We start from the raw sequence: 19,619 nt of genomic DNA on the forward strand, positions 1-19,619 counted from the left end.
GTGTGTGTGTGTGTGTGTGTGTGTGTGTGTGTGTGTGTGTGTGTGTGTGTGTGTGTGTGTGTATGTGTGTGTGAGGGGGAGGTGGGGGTGCGGGGGGAGGTGGGGTAGAGGATGAGGTATGTGAGTGTATGCATGCCTACACTTTGGGAGCAACAGGATATTGGAACGTATATATATATATAATATATATATATATATATATATATTATATATATATATCTTTGTATATATGTGTGTGGAGATATGGGCATATGTGTGTGTGCTTGTACAAGTAAGTGTTCATGTGTGTGTGTGTGTGTGTGTGTGTGTGTGTGTGTGTGTGTGTGTGTGTGTGTGTGTGTGTGTGTGTGCCGTGGAAGCTGTGATACGTAGACTAGAAATGAGTGTGTAGAGGAGAGGGGTAGAAGAGGTGCAGGGTAATGTGTGTGTGTGTGTGTTGGAGCTCATGTACGTTTATATGTATTTAACTGTGCTTTCATATCTGTGAAACTGCATGTTCGGTGCATATCTGTTATGCATGTGTGGGTGTATATGTAAATGTGTGTCTTCATGTTTTACATCTATTTGCTTATTTATCATCATTGTTATCTTATTTATCTATTTATTTATTTATTATTGTTATTAATTATTATTATTATTATTACTACTACCCTTTTTTCACATTATAGTTATTATTTATTTATTTATTTATTTATTTGTGTAAACTTATCTATTATTTATTCACCTTTTTTTTTTCCTCAAGGCCTGACTAAGCGCGTTGAGTTAAGGTCCGTTTATACAGAGCGCGAACGCGAACGCGTCCAACGCGAACACGAACGCGAACGCGACTTTTGAGCAGTTTTGCCATTCAAATAGAGCACGAACCCGAACGCGGAAAACCGTCGACGGCTTTCGAGGCGGCTCGTCTTTTTCTTGCTGTGAGAGATAAAATTTGGTCATTTGGAATCATGGTGCAGGTAGAGTCAGACACGGAGGAGATCATAGTACTGTATTTGTACGCAAAACAACGGAGGAAGAGAAAGAGGCGTGTGTCAGTGCACGAAATTTTACAGAGAAGAAGTGAATTTGGAGAGTACCACCACCTCGTACAAGAACTACATTTTCATCCTGCAAAATTCCAGCAATACTTTCGAATGACTGAGGAGCAATTTGACTACATTTTGCAATTAATTGGAGACGACATTTGTCTTGTCCATTCTTCTCCAAACTTCACAAGCAAAGTAGACTGACCTTTACAGAGCGCGAACGCGAACGCGAAAGCGAACGCGGTTTTTCGTCCTGGAATATTTTAGTCATTTGTAGAGGAACCGTTCAAATAGAGTGCGAACGCGAACGCGAACAAATTTTTGTTCGCGCGAACGACCGCCTTGATTGCCCCCAGAGCGAATTTTCTCAGAAGGTCGCGCGGCTTTTTTGCTATCAACCAATCAGCAGGTACTTCCCTTGCATCATTTCCACAAATAGAAACTTGTACGCCTGACCGTTCCAAGAAAAAGCTAGGCACTAGCGTCAGTCTACTTTGCTTGTGAAGTTTGGAGAAGAATGGACAAGACAATGGACAAGACAGAAGCCATGATTCTTGAAATTGAGAAGAATCATGTACTGTATGACAAAGCAGACAAAGATTACAAGACATCATGAAAAAAAGAGACATATGGAAAGCAATTGGACAGAAAGTCGGACTGACAGGTATGTGATTGAAATTAATTTTATTTTACCTGTTTACCGTCGACGGTTTTCCGCGTTCGGGTTCGTGCTGTATTTGAATGGCAAAACTGCTCAAAAGTCGCGTTCGCGTTCGTGTTCGCGTTGGACGCGTTCGCGTTCGCGCTCTGTATAAACGGACCTTTACGCTGCTGGTCAGGCATCTGCTTGGCAGATGTGGTGTAGCGTATATGGATTTGTCCGAACGCAGTGACGCCTCCTTGACCTACTGAAACTGAAACTCCAAAAGGAGAAGAGTTTGGGGCAGGAGTAAAAGGTGTGGTCAATGCAATCAGTTTCTTTATAGCAAATACACGTGTTTGTGTTCGTCACACCCATTTTTAGCAAGCAAAATATTCGTTGGGTAGATATCGTGTATAAAACTGAAATAGAGTCATCCAAATCGGGATTCCGTGGTCCATTCCAATGCCAGGTTGAAATGGTTTTTGATCCTGGTATCTAGTTTACGTTTCCAAAACTGTGCTGCACATATTTCATGGTTTTGTTTGCAGTGGGGGCAAAGTTTTTTCGGGTTGGTTTATTTGGTAATGTAGTGAAGTAAGCATATCCCTCTGTTGTTGCAATATCTGTCGGGGTTTCATCTTTGTGGGCATAGTGAGCTAGATGCTGTTTCTGTGGTTGTGGTATTTAGTTCAGTACGATAACGTATTCTTCTTCTTTTTCGTTCATAGGCTGCAACTCCCACGTTCACTCGTATGTACACGAGTGGGCTGTTACGTGTATGACCGTTTTTACCCCGCCATGTAGGCAGCCATACTCCGTTTTCGGGGGTGTGCATGCTGGGTATATTCTTGTTTCCATAACCCATCGAACACTGACATGGATTACAGGATCTTTAACGTGCGTATTTGATCTTCTGCTTGTGTATTCACACGGAGGGGGTTCAGGCGCAAGCAGGTCTACACATGTGTTGACCTGGGAGATCGTATTTGATAAGAAGGCCCGAGTCAGTGCCAAGTTTGGGCACTACTTCTTCGTATTGTTTTATTGTATTTCTATGCTGCCAAAGATCCAGCATTCATCAGGGAAGTGTAATGCATTCCCTTTGTATTTCATATTGCCGTTTCACAACGGTTCCGTTTTTATGCAAGTCTGTCGGTCTGTCTTTGTTAAAGATAGCTATTGCTTTTATCACATCTCTCCAGAAGAATGACAGCTCTTTTTCCAGATTCCTTCAGTTTCTTCTGGTAAAACATTATAGCTGAAAATGAACTGACTGTCCTTGAAGGGTGACATTATGTCTTGGTGAAATGCTCTAGATCGCTTTCTCTCTTTAAGGAGTCTGGCTTGTCCATTTGACCAGGAACATTTGCTGCAGGTGTTCGATGTTGATCATAATTATTCAAACCACCATCTTCTTTGTCAAGACTGAAGACGCCTCTTTTTGTCTCGATTCTGGATTTCTGGTTTTCTTCATTTTTCCGAGATTCCCGTGTCTGCCGAGAAATATAACCCGCCAGAACTTTCAGTCTGTGAGATCTGATGTGAACGCTATTGATGTCGCCTGTTAGGCCTACATGCTTTATTGACCTAGCCACATGCCCTCTGTTTTATTTTTATTCAGTGTGAGGCCTGAATGTTCTTAGATTTGTGTTAAAATGTCTGTAGCTGTCAGAATAACTTGATCACTTTTTAGAGTTAACGTTGTTTCATCTGCAAACTGTTTTATCTTATATTTGTATTTGTATTTCTTTTTATCACAACAGATTTCTCTGTGTGAAATTCGGGCTACTCTCCCCAGGGAGAGCGCGTCGCTACACTACAGCGCCACCCGGTTTTTTTTTGTTTTTTGTTTTTTTGTTTGTTTGTTTTCGTGCAGTTTTTGTTTGTTTTTCCTTTCGAAGTGGATTTTTTTTTTTTTTTTTTTTTTTTTTTACAAATTTTGCCAGGAACAACCCTTTTATTGCCATGGGTTCTTTTACATGCGCTAAGTGCATGCACACGGGACCTCGGCTTATCGTCTCATCCGAATGAATAGCGTCCAGACTACCACTCAAGGTCTAGTGGAGGGGAGAAAATATCGGCGGCTGAGCCGTGATTGGAACCAGCGAGCTCAGATTCTCTAGCTTCCAAAGCGGACGCGTTACCTCCAGGCCATCACTCCACTATGTATTGCTTTTGTTAAACATACCATCGTAAGCTGTCGGGTCCAATCCTCGAATCTCTCTATTATTTCTAATTCGAAACGCAAGTATTTCTACTGCTTGTACGGAAAAAAAGAAGAAAGAATTGAGGACTGAGTCACATCCCTGTCTGATTCCACTTTCTGTAGGAAACAAATCAGATAACAAGTCTCTCAAGTTGCCGTATTCTCTCTTCTTCTCTGTGTCTGTCTCTCTGTCTCCTTTTTCTCTGTCGGTCTGCCTGTCTGTCTCTCTTCTTCTGTGGGTCTCTCTTTATCTTTCTCTGGTTCTCTGTGTGTGTGTGTGTGAGAGAGAGAGAGAGAGACAGACAGAGAGAGACAGAGAGAGACAGAGAGACAGAGACAGACAGAGACAGAGACAAGGAGACAGAGGGACATAGAGAGATCAATAACTTAGAAAATTCCAGAGCGACAGGGAATTCACGGGCGCGCGCGCGCGCGCGCACACACACACACACATTCACCCTACCACCACCCCCTCTCCCACACGCACAAAATAACACCAATACTACAACTGCTACTACTACCAGTGATGATGATGAGAGGAAGAAGAAGAAGGGATATTTGTTGAGTGCATACACACACACACACACACACACGCACACGCACACACACACACACACACAGATAGAGTTGCCATTGCATCAGTGACATCAGTGCTCTGATTAGGTGTTGAATATTACATGGGAGCTATTCACAGGAAGCTCCCCACAGTTCCGAGTACCGTACTTTCAGTTTGGCCACGTTTTGCAGTGTGTAAACTACAGGTAGCGTTTTAGGCCAAAGACATTTCCCCGAGCAGTATAAATGACTACTTGTTAGATATAGCAGGACAACTGATTAAAATTGAGGAAGTAAAATCGCATGAGATTCTAGGTATAATCATTGATAATAATCTGTCTTGGTCCGATCATGTTGCTTATCTGTGTAAAAGAATATATCTCAAAAAGTATTTCAGCTATCTCAAATTAAACATTTTCTTAATATCAGTGCTCGTTAAAAGTTCTTTCAAGCACACATCCAATCAATTGTAGATTATGCCTCGACAGTATGGTATTCAGCTAGTGCAAACATTCTAAAACCCATAAACAAATTGTATAAACGTGCTCTTAAACTAGTTCTTTTAAAACCCAGCTCATTAACCACTGCTGATTATAAATCATTGAACATTCTTCCACCGTATCTAAGACTAGAATACAACAAGGCTCTGTTTATGCACAAAGTAGTTACTGGAGCAGCTCCTCCTGGTATTGTAGATAACTTTCCGATAAACAGCAATAGACACTTTCATAAACTTACAATACTTCTTCCAAGAATTGATCTCTTTCAGTCAAGCCTTTCATACAGTGGTGGTTCGTACTGGAATAATCTGCCTTCCTTTTTAAAACAGATAACCAGTAGTGTTAACTTCAGAAGCTCTTTAAAAAAAAAAACTGTTTGATAAAATGGAAAATATATGAATGATGTAAGTCAGCCTTAATGACAATACTGTTCTACGTAAACAGGAAATGTCAAAACAAAATGCCATGCACTATTCTGCTTCTTCTCATTATATCATTATTATTAATAACAGTATAGTTGTGTTGTTGTTGTTATTATTATTATTATTACTACTACCTTTTTTTATATTGTATTAATTTATTTGTTTATCTATGTACGCTTATCTATTATTTATTCCCCCTTTTTTTCTTTTTTTTTTCTCAAGGCCTGACTAAGCGCGTTGGGTTATGCTGCTGGTCAGGCATCTGCTTGGCAGATGTGGTGTAGCGTATATGGATTTGTCCGAACGCAGTGACGCCTCCTTGAGCTACTGAAAACTGAAAAAAAAAAACTGTTGTTGTTGTTGTAAGGGATTGTGCATATGCAAGTGCATTCGTTTGTGTGTGTGAAGTGTCCGCTTTATCATTTGTTTTTATTTGTCTGACTGTGAAATTGTTTTGCTCTTTTGCTCTTCTTTATTTATTTATTTATTTTTTACATTTATTTACTTAACAGTAGTAGCGGTAATGGTAGTAGTGGTAATAGTCATAGTAGTAGTGGTAATTATGGTTTCATTGGTGTGTTTTTGTTTGTGTGTTTTTTTTGTTTGGTTGGTTGGTTGTTTGTTTTTGTTTGTTTTGTTTGTTTTTGTTTTTGTTTTTTTTTTGGGGGGGGGGAGTTTTTTTTTTAATACATATTATTATTATTATTGTTGTTGTTGTTTTATTATTATTATCATTATCATCATCATCATCATCATCATCTTTTGCTTGTTTGTTTGCTTGTTGATTTTCTTTGCCCTGAGGGCTGGATGATGAAAACAAAAACAAAAAAAAACAAAAAACCCACGTCCTTGCATATTCCACTTCCCTCATTACAGAAAATTAATTCATTCAAAGCTATGAAGATCTCTCTGGTTTGTATTGAGGGAGGGAGGTGGTCATGTTGTTGTTGTTGTTGTTTACTCGTTCGATTATCATTTCTTTTCATTTCTCAGATTTATTTTATTTCATGCTTCTTGTTTGTTGGGCTGGGTTTTTTCTTTTCTATGACAGCTCAGTGAATGTTCTTCCACTGACGACTGGGCAATGCACTGACCATGTTTCTCATGCTTTCTCTCAGGTCTGTCTCTCCGCCTTTGACAGATCCATAGATAGACAGAAAGAGGTACCAATCGGTCCTTTTCAATGATCAGTGTGCTCTCCGCCAACACAGGCGGCCGGGGTTTAACTCACTCAGTACGGCCAGTCCTCTCTTCTCCTCTACACAGACCCCTCGGATGTCCAGTGGGTGTCTGAATGACCCAACCTTTAGCTTCCGTCGTCAGAATTGTGGTATTCTTTGTCAACATTCACCTCTTCAGTATAAGAGCCTTCCGCTTGCAATATTTTGATGACGGTAATTGGGATGAAACGCTGTTAACGTCGTCTCTTTCGCCGTTCGTATGGAGAGAGTTAAATCAAGGCATGGTTAACCAAGTCATTTTTTTTTTTTCAGCGGCGCTACTCTCGTTGCCGACGGAACATTGAATGGTGTTGTGTGTGCGTCATTGATTCCTCAGTGCTTTATCTGTCCGTCTCTCTGCACATTTGTGGCAGAGTGCACGTGCAGTGTGCAAGTGCCAAAGCAGGTTCGGTGCAGTGACTGAGTGGTGTTGCTGTTGTTTTTTTATCATTCCAATCTTTTTTCCCCCCCTTTTTTTTGTGCCTTCTACGTATTTTTCACTTTATTGTACCATGTTGTATTTTCTCAGTTGTGTATTTTGTTTGATTATTTCATTTGATGTTACCCGAATACAGTAATCTAGGGTCCAGCTCTCGAGGCCAATGTTAGGCATCTGCTTCTTTTAAAAAAAAATTCATTCCTTATACATTTTTTTCTTTCTTAAAACAGCAGCTGTGATGTAACGTTTATTGATTAGCCCACATGCTTTGACACCTACTTGTATTTGTATTTGTATTTCTTTTTTTTATCTGTGTGAAATTCGGGCTACACTACAGCGCCACCCATTTTTTTGTTTTTGTTTTTTTTTTTCCTGCGTGTAGTTTTATTTGTTTTTCCAATCGAAGAGGATTTTTCTACAGAATTTTGCCAGGAACAACCATTTTGTTGCCGTGGGTTCTTTTACGTGCGCCAAGTGCATGCTGCACACGGGACCTCGGTTTATCGTCTCATCCGAATGACTAGCGTCCAGACCACCACTCAAGGTCTAGTGGAGGGGGATAAAATATTAGGGGCTGAGCCGTGATTCGAACCATCGCACTCAGATTCTCTCTTGCTTCCTAGGCGGACGCGTTACTTCTAGGCCATCAATCCACCTACTTGTAACTGACTGTGAAGCTGAAACTGACTTACGCTGCCTGTCGTGCAGACGTTTTGCAAACAGTGAGGCGAGGGTTGCCTGCTTTCACCCATCAGCTGTGTGGCGCAGCAAGCGAGACGGTGACCTTTGTTCGGCTGGTTTACATGAGGTGATCAGGTCACAGTGACACATCCAAAGTTTACATCGTGTTCGTTTTTTCAGTCCGAGGCCACTGCAAATCATGGGGCTCATGTAAGTTCTCTGTGTGTTCTTCTGTGATTTTTTTTAATTAGTCTGTGTAGACGCCAACAGATGATTATCCGTTTGCACGCATATTCAAGTATCCTGTTGTGCTGGTCCAGTCATCCAGTTGTGATGTGGCGTGTGTGTGGGGGGGGAGGGGGAGGGGTTGGGGGAGGGGGGTGGGGGCGTGCGTGCGTGCGAGCGTGTGCGTGTGCGTGTGTGTGTGTGTGTGTGCGTGGACGTGACAGATTGTTAGCCAGTATTGAGTAACAGCCAGCCAGCCCACCAGGCAATGTAATGTCTGTCGCCGCGTTTGGCACACAGCCACACTGGCATGGCTCCCAGTGCGGGGTGTTCAAACAACACAAAGGGTGGATCCAGCCTTTTGTGGTAAGCCATTTGAGACGTCATGGCAGAATCGAATCGATTAAAGGCATGGGACTTCTCATCCAGTGTTCACCAGTGAACAGGGTTCGAGACTCCGCCGTTTCGGCATGGTGTTGTGTCCTCTGGGGAAAGGCACTTTACTCCGATTTTCCTCGGTCACTCCCACCCAGGCGTAAGTTTCAGTTTCAGTAGCTCAAGGAGGCGTCACTGCGTTCGGACAAATACGCTACACCACATCTGCCAAGCAGATGCCTGACCAGCAGCGTAACCCAACGCGCTTTGTCAGGCCTTAAGAAAAAATAAAATAAAATAACTAAGTAACTAAATAAACAATAATAATATAATTAAAAAATAGGTAAATCAATAAATAAATAATAATAATAATGAAAATAAATAGATAAAGGAATAAATAAAATAGATAAATAAATTTTAAAAAGTGGTAGGCGTAAATGGTAAGCGTATTTACCAGGCGTAAATGGTAGGGGAAGGTAGAAATGGGCGTAAGGAGAGAAGTGGGCCCCGCCTCCCTGTTCCAAGCCTCAGACACAGTCGATGTGAATTCACTGCCCTTATAGCCTTAACTTGAAAGACGATGAGTGGTTTTAACATTTTCAAACTTTTATTTATTTATTTATTTATCTATTTTATCCTAATAGGTATATTAGCCCATATATTTTGGAAAGTCGAAAAGATATTCACAAATTTCAGAGGGTGAAGTAACGAACAGCTTCATTTCTGCTGCCTTTTATATTATATATAATTATGTATATTATATATATATATATATTTTTTTTTTTTTTTTTTTTTTTTTTAATCCTAACAGGTATATTAGCCCATATAGCTTGGAAAGTCGAAAGGGTATTCACACTTCTTTTTTTCTTCTTCTTCTTCTTCAAAATTTCAGACAGAGGGTGAGGCAACGAACACAGCTTCCTCTTCTTCGCATTATTACATGCACACACGAACACTCGTCACAGTGGAAAAGAGTTATTTTTAGCATCGCTGCGAGTCGCGCTTGTGTGCATTGTGGCGGGCTTCATACAACCTGTGTCTTGATCAGCCGCTGTACAACGATCTGGGGACGACACACCTTGGCACGAGATGGGAAGGGACAGGTGGTGGGTAGGAGGCGTTTGGGGGCAGTGGGAGCGGGGTAGGTGGGTGGGCGAATGAGGTGAAGGACAGTTTCAGTTTCAGTTTCAAAGAAACAATATGTGTGGACCGATCGATACAACCACCACGTCAGCTTTCAGAAAAGTACATATAAAAATAAAACATATCTATCGATGTATATGTCAGTGAATTCGCCTTATGAGCAATGCTTTTGCCAATTCCACGTATAGGACTTAATAAGCAAAGTGACTCCCTATTCCGCGAAATGGACAACAAATTGCCGATAGTGGAAGACCTTTTAAAACTTACCTGTTTCACGGAACTGGCAGCTATATTTTTGGAAATCGGCAGCTGAGTATGTGAAATCAACAACAGTGGAAATTTATTCCCATACATTTGGAGAGCTACTTGATCTGGAACAAAGAAAGCCACAGAGTTGCCATGGCATCAGTGACATCAGTGCTCTGATTTGGTGTTGAATATTACATGGGCTTCGTTTTCTTCCTCTTTTATTGCTTTTTCTTTTGCTTCTTCTTCTTCGTCGTCGTCTTCTCTCTCTCTCTCTCTCTCTCTCTCTCTCTCTCTCTCTCTCTCTCTCTCTCTCTCAAATTGAACCTTTTAAAATCTTCATCATTAACTATATCTGATTATAAACCTCTCGATAACCTTCCACTGACTGAAAACAAAACTTCTGTATAACAAATGTCTGTTTATGTTTCAAATCATATCTGTATTTGACCCCCCTCAATAAGAAAAAAGAATTTGTAACCAACACTCACTGTCGTGTTCATAAAGATATGGTGCCACTTCCAACGATCGATCTTTTGAAATCTATTCTGTCTTATTCAGGGGGCTGTTAATGGAATGAAATATCATCCTGTCTCAATGTAAACGCTGTCAAAAGCATCCATATCTATAAAAAAAAAAAAAGCACACATATCGTGCACATTAACTGAAAAACATGTGATTATAGGACACATATCAATTGCTAACAACAAACATGTATTGTTGTCAATATGTACATGCCTGTCTCCTCCCCTGTCGGTCTCTCCATGCCTGTCTCCAGTGTCTATCTCTCATTATACTTGTCTGTTCAGTCAGCCTGCCCTACTTTCTTTTCTCTTCCCCTTGTCTCTTCTTCTTTCTGCTCTCCACTACGCACCGTCCCTATTGTTATATATTTACAGCGTTATTGTATTGTACATAAATATCTATACTTATGTTTGTACACGCGTATGTAATTATGATATTGCTGTTGTGAATTTGACTCTCACTTTTTTCTTCTTTTTTTTTCTCGTCACTATTATTCTCGCCTGGACAGCCGGATGTAAACAACCACACTGTGCATACTCATACCCTCTTAAAATAAAATTTCGTTCTCTCTCTCTCTCTCTCTCTCTCTCTCTCTCTCTCTCTCTCTTTCTGTCTGTCTGTCTGTCTGGCTGGCTGGCTGGCTGCAGTTGATAGATTTATATGTTTGCAATATAGATTTGGAGAAACAGTCTTCCGTTATTAGAATTTGTGCGAATGTAAATCCAGTTACCGTGATGTGGTATCCATGTCACGATGTTGTTCTACTATGTAAAGAGCATATAAGCCTATTTCTGTGCGTTACAGTTTGATCAATGTCCCCGAACCCTTTGTTCCCTTTGTGAATGAGCTTGTAGCCTAACACACTAAACCATTCATTCATTCATTCATTCTCTCTCTCTCTTTCTTTCTCTCTTTTGTAAAAACAAAAAAAAAAACAACAACAGAGAAATGTGTATATCGTATTTTCATTGAACCTCGAATGCCAATGTTATCAGTATTTTGGAATGTATTAAGATAATTATACTTCGTTTGGAAAATGACTCAATCGGTATGGACAATTATGAAAAGAATTTTAGTTCGTAGATAATAGTGAAGTTAATACATAGTTTTTAAATGAATAGTTGGGTTACATACTCCCTCTTCCTCTGTTCTCCACCCCCTTCCTTGATGTGTATGCGGGGTTCAGTCGAATTTAGTGGGTGCCCGGGTGCAAATGCTCCGAAAAGTTGGCGCGGGCACACAGATTTTCTGTCGAGAGTGCCCAGTTGGTACTCAATAACTGATGGAGGCGAAAGAAAATTAACTGATTTAAAGACACACCGAGAAAGCAAGCTCGAACGCGGTCGATCAAAATGTAGTGTCGTCTGCTGCAAATTGCTTCGCGGAGCAGCAGCTTTGCGCGTTCGCGATCGGATGTTGACGTTCATGGCACGTTAGCGACGAGCGGTGTTTCCCATCTTCAGTGTTAAAAGAACGGGCCCACGGTGTTCAGGCGTGTGGACATTTTGAATGCGGTTTTCCAAACATCAACACAGATTATAACTCAATCAAAGACTTTATTTCGTTTTATTATGCTGGCACCCCAAACCACAACTGGGCACTCAATGTTTTGTCCAGAGTGCCACTGGCACTAATAAAAAAAAAAAAAAGAAAAGAAAAAAAAAGTAAAAAAAGAAGAGTTAAATTCGAACCCTGGTATGTATGCCTATGGCCGAAGCTCATTATCTCATCTTAATCTCTCTCTTTAGTAAATCAGCTTCACACATTAAATATAACTTTTTATCAGTGTCTTCAATATCTGTTTCAAACAACATATTCTGCAGACGGCCCAGAGATTTTGCCCTGTGCATAAATATCATTATCACTTGATTTCATGTAACTTCATAACACACCCATCAACGATATTATAATATGTCAACACCGTGAATGCCTGGACTGGTTTGCATGAGCGGTTTTTAGAAGAGATAAGAATTTTCCGAAGTTTACTCTCCATGGACTAAGGATACTTCTCAGTTTACGCTCAGCAAGCTTGGTGCAGCTGAGTTGTTGTTGTTGCCGATGATGATATGGATACTTATCTCCGGTCAGAGACCAAACTCTAAGCGCTTTACAAACACTGAGTCCGATTTGCACAACAGGCTGCCTACATGGGTAGAGCTGACTGACAGCTGCCAGTTGGCGCTTATCATTCGTTTCCTGTGTCATTCAATCAGGTTTAAGTCACGCACTACAAATACACGCTCACACATATATGTAACATATATTTCAAGTATGTGACCGTGTTGTTTATCTACCCCGCCACGCAGACAGCCATATTCCGTTTTCGGGGGAGTGCATACTGGGTGTGTTTCTCTTTCCATATCCCAGTGAACGATGACATGGATTGTAATAGGATGTTTAATGTGCGTATTTCATCTTGTGCGTGCGAAAACATATGCGCGGGGTTCAGGTACCAGCAGGTCTGCACATATGTTGACCTGGGAGATAGGAAAAATCTCCACCCTTGACCCACCAGGTGCGACTAGGATCGAACTCAGGAATCCCGGGCGAGATTCCAGCACTCATACCATTTGACCACCGCACCCATCATTTATGCAACGAAGCCCTGGGCCTCTCTGAACAATCTTCGCGCATTCTGCAGTGTGGGCATGTGGAGAATTAGGGGTAGTGTGCGATGCATGTTTCTGATCAAATGCGAGGCTTAATAACAATACAAATTCACACATACGCCTGTGATGGAACACAATGCAACGCATGTCGAGAAAGCTCGCCATGTTTTTTTTTTTTTTGGTTTGTTTTTTTCTTCTGCGAGGTGCAGATAAATTGAAATGAAAGTCTCTGTGATAGAATGACCTCTTTAGATGACATAACTGGAAGTTTTAGCCATGTTCGTTCAGCAACTCAGCCAGTTTCTATATTCCATTGAATCCTTTGTGTGTTGTTGACGGTCTTTTAATTAATTAACCGATTCTTTCAACAGGAGCTCCAGAGAGACAATGAACCAAGGGAGTGAATCCCCACCGACACTCACTGACAGTCAGCAGACGACAAGTGAAGAAGAAAGCGAGAGCACCGCACACAGGGATGAAAATTCGTCAGATGAACATACACGTTCACATGGAGACTCCAGTGAATTGTTGGCAGATCAGAACAACACAGTGGGGATCTCAGGCGGTCAGGAACCAGAGGAAGATGGCGCGGAGTGTTTGTATACTGAATTCCGAGAACAAGTCGAGGTGTTCTTTTCGAGGGCAGAGGACACCATCACCAGCAACCACTTTGACCTGGCCTGTGCCAAGAACTTGGTGCTGCGTGTGCGAGATGTCGGGGAGCGCTACTCGGACAAGGGGTGTGATAAAGTGAGGCTGGAAGACATAGTGGTCAACAGAGCCCTGACCACTGTGGACAGACTGGTGGATGGCGTTCAGACAGTACGTATGGGTATCGTTAGTGATGTGTGGGTATTTTTAGTGATGTATGGGTATCGTTGATGCTGTCTGAATGGTACTTAGTACTTGCACTAGTTACAAACAGTGACAATGTATGTATGGTTACCGTTAGTGATGTATGCATGGTACTTAGGGTTTACAGACATTGAGATAGTACGTATGAATATCGTTAATGATGGTTGAATGATACTTAGTACTTACAGACAGTGACCATGTATGTATGGTTATCCGACCGTCGTTAGTGATGTATGCATGGTACTTAGGATTCACAGACAGTGAGGTAGTACGTATGAGTATCGTTAATGATGTTTGAATGGTACTTAGTACTTACAGACTGTGACAAAGTATGTAAGGATATCGCTGGTGATGTATGCATGGTACTTAGTACTTACAGATAGTGAGACAGCATGTATGGGTATCGTTAATGATGTGTTAATGGTACTTAGAACTTACAGATAGTGAGACAGTACGCATCGGTATCATTTGTGGTGTCTGAATAGTAGTTAGTTCTTACAGATACTGACAGACAGTATGTATGGGTGTCGTTAGTATAGTGGTGTCTGAATGGTACTTAGTACCTGCAGATAGTGATAGACAGTACAGGTAATTTAGCACGATGATGTCAGAATAGTACTTAGTCGGCCTACTTATAAATAGTGAGACGTGGATATTGTTAGCATGGGTGATAACTGATATTTAAGTGTTATTAAATTCTGCATATAGTGACAGACAGTACCTATGGATATCGTTAGCATGGATGATGCTTGAATGTAACTTACAATGATATTTGGACATGTAAGCATATATGATAACTAAATGTTACTCAGTACAGGGATAGATAGGAAAATATTGATATCTGTAGCATGGGTGATGTCTGAATGCTATTTAATACCCTCAGAGAGTGAGATAGCAATTGTACAACGTCAGCAGAGCATGTTATCATTTAGCCTAATTATGAAAGGAACCTACAATACAAACTAAATGCATTTCAAACCAATGTTGCCGAAAATATCATATAGGTATAAATGTATATGTACAAGAGGTGATTCTTCTTTTCCAATTGCAACGTGCTCCTCACTGCATATTAAAATGATACATGATCATTTGCCTGCTGTGAAAGAGAACCACTCGAACTACTGTGACTGAAACTTGATTAGGTTGTGGAAATCTAAACAAGCTCATTTAAAGTATGTGTGTTGTGTTGTGTGTGTGTGTGTGTGTGTGTGTGTGTGTGTGTGTGTGTGTGTCCAATTCCAGAGAGCAGAGGAGCTATTTGATCCACGACAAACTATGGTCTACGTATACTGTGGTGAGTACATGAGCAGCATGCAGACCATCTTCAAACTCAATCAGATTTCAATTCTCAGTTTAATTTGTTATAAAGTATGCTAATAAATGTACAAACTTTTCCTGATATTGCATCCTCCCAAAGTCAATGAATACATATGATGTAAAACGATTTGTTTGCATATGAAATTATCCTACTTATATGTATAAGAAAAAATGAAATGACGCATGCTATAAATTGAAGGGGACTCGTTGAGAAAGAAAAAAACTGCCAGAAAAACACGAACAAATAGAGAGAATTAACTAGACCTGAATGCATACAATCTAATATGATCTACTTCTTCTTCTTTCTGTTACACGACCAACATCGACTTGGCGATGGCTCTGTCGTGGTTCATGCATGTTGGGTATTTTCGTGTCTCCATAACTCACCGAATACTGATATGGGTTACGGGATCTTTAACGTGCGTATTTGATCTTCTGCGTGCGTATACACACGAAGGGGGTTCAGGCACTAGCAGGTTTGCACATATGTTGACCTGGGAGATCGGAAAAATCTCCACCCTTTACCCACCAGGCGCCGTTACCGTGATTTGAACCCGGCACCCTCAGATTGAAAGTCCGACGCTTAAACCACTCGGCTATTGCACCCGATCCATTCTACACTTCCACTCATATAGGTCATAGTACACAAACGGTATATTTGGAGGAAGGGTAGTGCATAAGAAAGTACAAATAAAAACTGAACATCACATATGAAAACAAGTACTGCAGGGATTTAGTTGGGCATGTATGCATGTATACATATCAGAGCATGCGTACATGCAACATGAAATATAGTGTACTATCAATAATCAATATTCCACAACATGCTGTAACGTAACACAGTGCAGTGTAGTGTGAGGTCATGTTATTTCGTGTTGTGTCGTGTGATGTGATGTGGTGTTATGTAGTGCAATGCTGTATAACATTATATATTTCAATATATTATCGTATCGTTTCGTATCATAGCATGCATGATACAATACAATGCAGTACAATACAATACAAAGCAATGCATTATAATACAATACAATACGATGCAAGGCAATACAAGACCATACAGCACTACACAATACGACATGAAATGACATATGACATGACATGATATGAGATGATGTAATACATGTTGGTTGTTTATTTTAGCTATGGCTGTGTTCCCTTGCACTCTATACCTGAGAAGGAGCGATGGATGGGTGAGATTCAAATTATCTCCTGGCGCCTCGGTCTGTCTGCAACTGCTGGACGAGCTCAGCAGATACTGCGCCATCAAGGCAGACTGCGAAGGAGCTGAGGGTTGGGAGGTGAGCGCCATGCATCGTGTTTTGTAAAGGACTTCTCTCACTTCTAGGAGTAGCAGCGTGCGCGTGCATGCACACATACATATATACACACACTTGCTTACACACATGCACATTACACACACGCACACATATGGACACACACGCACGCGTGCATGCACACACACACACACACACACACACACACATACGCGCGCGCACGCACAAGTATACACACATGCATGCGCTCACGCACGCACATGTATACACACATACACCCGCACGCACATTCACATACAGACACACAGACACACACTGTCGCTGCCTTTTCAAACCACAGCACACAATAAGTCAGATACATCCGTCTTTACAAATCGCAGCACACAATTAGTCACAAACTGCTGTCTTTACAAACCACAGCACACAGTAAGTCACACACTGCTGTCTTTACAAACCACAGCACACAATAAGCCACACACTGCTGTCTTTACAAACCACAGCACACAATTAGTCACACACTGCTGTCTTTACAAACCACAGCACAAGTCACACACTGCTGTCTTTACAAACCACAGCACACAATTAGTCACACACTGCTGTCTTTACAAACCACAGTACACAATAAGCCACACACTGTTGTCTTTACAAACCACATCACACAATAAGTCACATGCACACACTGCTGTCTTTACAAACTACAGCACACAATTAGTCACACACTGCTGTCTTTACAAACCACAGCACACAATAAGCCACACACTGCTGTCTTTACAAACAACAGCATTCAATTAGTCACACACTGCTGTCTTTACAAACCACAGCACACAATGCGTCACACACTGCTGTCTTTACAAACCACAGCACACAATGCGTCACACACTGCTGTCTTTACAAACCACAGCACACAATTAGTCACACACTGCTGTCTTTACAAACCACATCACACAATAAGTCACATGCACACACTGCTGTCTTTACAAACCACAGCACACAATAAGTCATACACTGCTGTCTTTACAAACCACAGCACACAATTAGTCACACACTGTTGTCTTTACAAACCACAGCACACAATAAGCCACACACTGCTGTCTTTACAAACCACAGCACACAATAAGCCACACACTGCTGTCTTTACAAACCACAGCACACAATAAGCCACACACGCCTGTTGCTGGACCTGGCGGAGTGGCTGGAGTTGGAGAGGGCCCCGGTGACGTTCCTCATCACCAACAAGACGCTGCCCGTCATGGCCACGCTGGTCAACCGCTTCGCCCTGGTGATCCAGCTCCAGGATCGGTTCAAGCGTCTGGGGGAGGCGGCCATGGTACTGGCGGCGTCCTCACTGGTCCGTGCTGATATGCTGAGGGAGGCACGGGCCTACGACAGACTGCTGCAGACAGGTGAGGTCTCTCTCCCACCGCTTACCTCTTAGACTGTTGCAGGCAGGGGAGGCCTCTCTCTCCCACATATTTTGTACCCTATCTTTTCCACATTCTGTTCTCTCTCTCTTCCTTCTTCAGTCCCCACCCCCACCCTCTCCACCTCAACCACCCCCTTTTCAGTTGAATAATTCTCCCCCTTCCGTTGATTTTTCAGAAATGATGATTTATAAATAATAATGATAAAAATAATGATCATGATGATAGAAATAATAATAATTATATTCTTTACTTTCAGCCTAATATCGTCATCATAGATGAACAGAATGTGAATAAATAAAACGATCGATCTATCTCCCACCGCTAGCCTCTTAGACTACTGCAGGCAGGTGAGGTCTATCTTTCCCACCGCTTAGACTACTGCGGGCAGGTGAGGTCTATCTTTCCAACCGCTTAGACTACTGCAGGCAGGTGAGGTCTATCTTTCCACCGCTTAGACTACTGCAGGCAGGTGAGGTCTCTTTCCCACCGCTTGTCCCATAGACTCCTGCAGGCAGGTAAGGTCTATCTCTTCCAACGCTTGACCCTTAGACTACCGCAGGCAGGTGAGGTCTATCTCTTCCATCGCTTGTCCCTTAGACTACTGCAGGCAGGTGAGGTCTATCTTTCCCACTGCTTGTCCCTTAGACTACTGCAGGCAGGTGAGGTCTATCTTTCCCACTGCTTGTCCCTTAGACTACTGCAGGCAGGTGAGGTCTATCTTTCCCACTGCTTGTCCCTTAAATTACTGCAGGCAGATGAGGTCTATATTTCCCACCGCTTGTCCCTTAGACTACTGCAGGAAGATGAGGTCTATCTCTCTCACCGCTTGCCCCTTTCCTTTCCCTCTGACGGGAGCAGTAGCCGAGGGGTTAATCTAAAGCATTAAACTTTCAATTTGAGGGTCCCGGGTTCCAGTCGCGGTCGCGGTGCCTGGTGGGTAAAAGGTGGAGATTTTTTTCCCGATCTCCCAGGTCGGTATTCTTACGTGCAGACGTGCTAGTGCCTGAACTTCCTTCGTGTGTATACGCACGCAGAAGATCAAATACACACGTTAAAGAACCTGTTATCCATATCAGCGTTCAGTGGATTATAGAAATACTAACATGCTCAGCATGCACTCCCCGGAAAACGGAGTTCGTTCTTTAGTTTAGCGTCTTTTCGCTATCAGTGATATTAGACGTTGGAAAACGGAGTATGGCTGCCTACATGGCGGAGAAAATAAATCAAAGTGATCATACACGTAAAATGTTACATGTCTGTCTTTGTGTGTATTTGTGCGTGACTGAAACCTGAATGAATGACACAGGAAATGAATGTTGAGCGCCCAGTGGCAGCTGTCAGTCGGCTCTACCCAAGTACGCAGCCTGTTGTACAAATGACTCCGTGTATGTAATGTGCTCAGAGCTTGGTCTCCGACTGAGGATAGGCGCTATATAAGTATCCATATCATCATTGTCTGCTCTCTGTGTGTTTCTCCATTACTCTCTGTCTCTTTCTCCCTCCCCCCCCCCCCGCCCCCCTGTCTGAATGTCTGTCTCTCCCAAGGCCTGACCAGCGCGTTGGGTTTATGCACGTTTAGTTTTGGGTTTATTCAATTCAATATAAATACTTTAGAATAGAATAGAATATGTCTTTATTACCAAGTGTACCGGGGTCACAAGGAATATTGGGATGGGGGGTGGGGTGGGGTGATAGTACATAACAAGGTACGAACATAAATCGAAAATCATACACAAACACAGATACAGTAGAACTAGAAATTAGGATACATACAAGTGCATATCAGTCTAAAAACTTGTGCATACTCACACATGCACGTACTGCACACACACACACACACACACACACACTCTCTCTCTCTCTCTCTCTCACACACACACACACACACACACACACGCGCGCGCGCGTTTGAACAGAAGCCGCATATTACATGTG

General features: G+C 41.9%; 1 protein-coding gene across 8 annotated transcripts in view; it reads left to right on the forward strand.

The window, feature by feature from the left end:
• LOC143295528 (3'-5' exoribonuclease HELZ2-like) overlaps window positions 1-19,619 on the forward strand; it is a 52,100-nt gene that overhangs the window by 1,604 nt on the left and 30,877 nt on the right. For 3 of the 8 annotated variants that reach the window (XM_076607266.1, XM_076607269.1, XM_076607268.1), the window contains exons 2-6: window positions 7,719-7,901; window positions 13,186-13,636; window positions 14,912-14,963; window positions 16,127-16,284; window positions 17,408-17,663. In XM_076607266.1, the coding sequence (XP_076463381.1) occupies window positions 7,891-7,901; window positions 13,186-13,636; window positions 14,912-14,963; window positions 16,127-16,284; window positions 17,408-17,663 (928 nt within the window). In that variant the 5' untranslated portion in view covers window positions 7,719-7,890. Of the gene's footprint in view, window positions 1-1,241; window positions 1,690-7,718; window positions 7,902-8,264; window positions 8,452-13,185; window positions 13,637-14,911; window positions 14,964-16,126; window positions 16,285-17,407; window positions 17,664-19,619 lie in introns of those variants that run through there. The other 5 variants (XM_076607263.1, XM_076607264.1, XM_076607267.1 and 2 more) reach the window with 4 other exon arrangements.

Source organism: Babylonia areolata, chromosome 20 (assembly GCF_041734735.1).
Source record: "Babylonia areolata isolate BAREFJ2019XMU chromosome 20, ASM4173473v1, whole genome shotgun sequence".
Taxonomy (NCBI): Eukaryota; Metazoa; Mollusca; class Gastropoda; order Neogastropoda; family Buccinidae; genus Babylonia; species Babylonia areolata.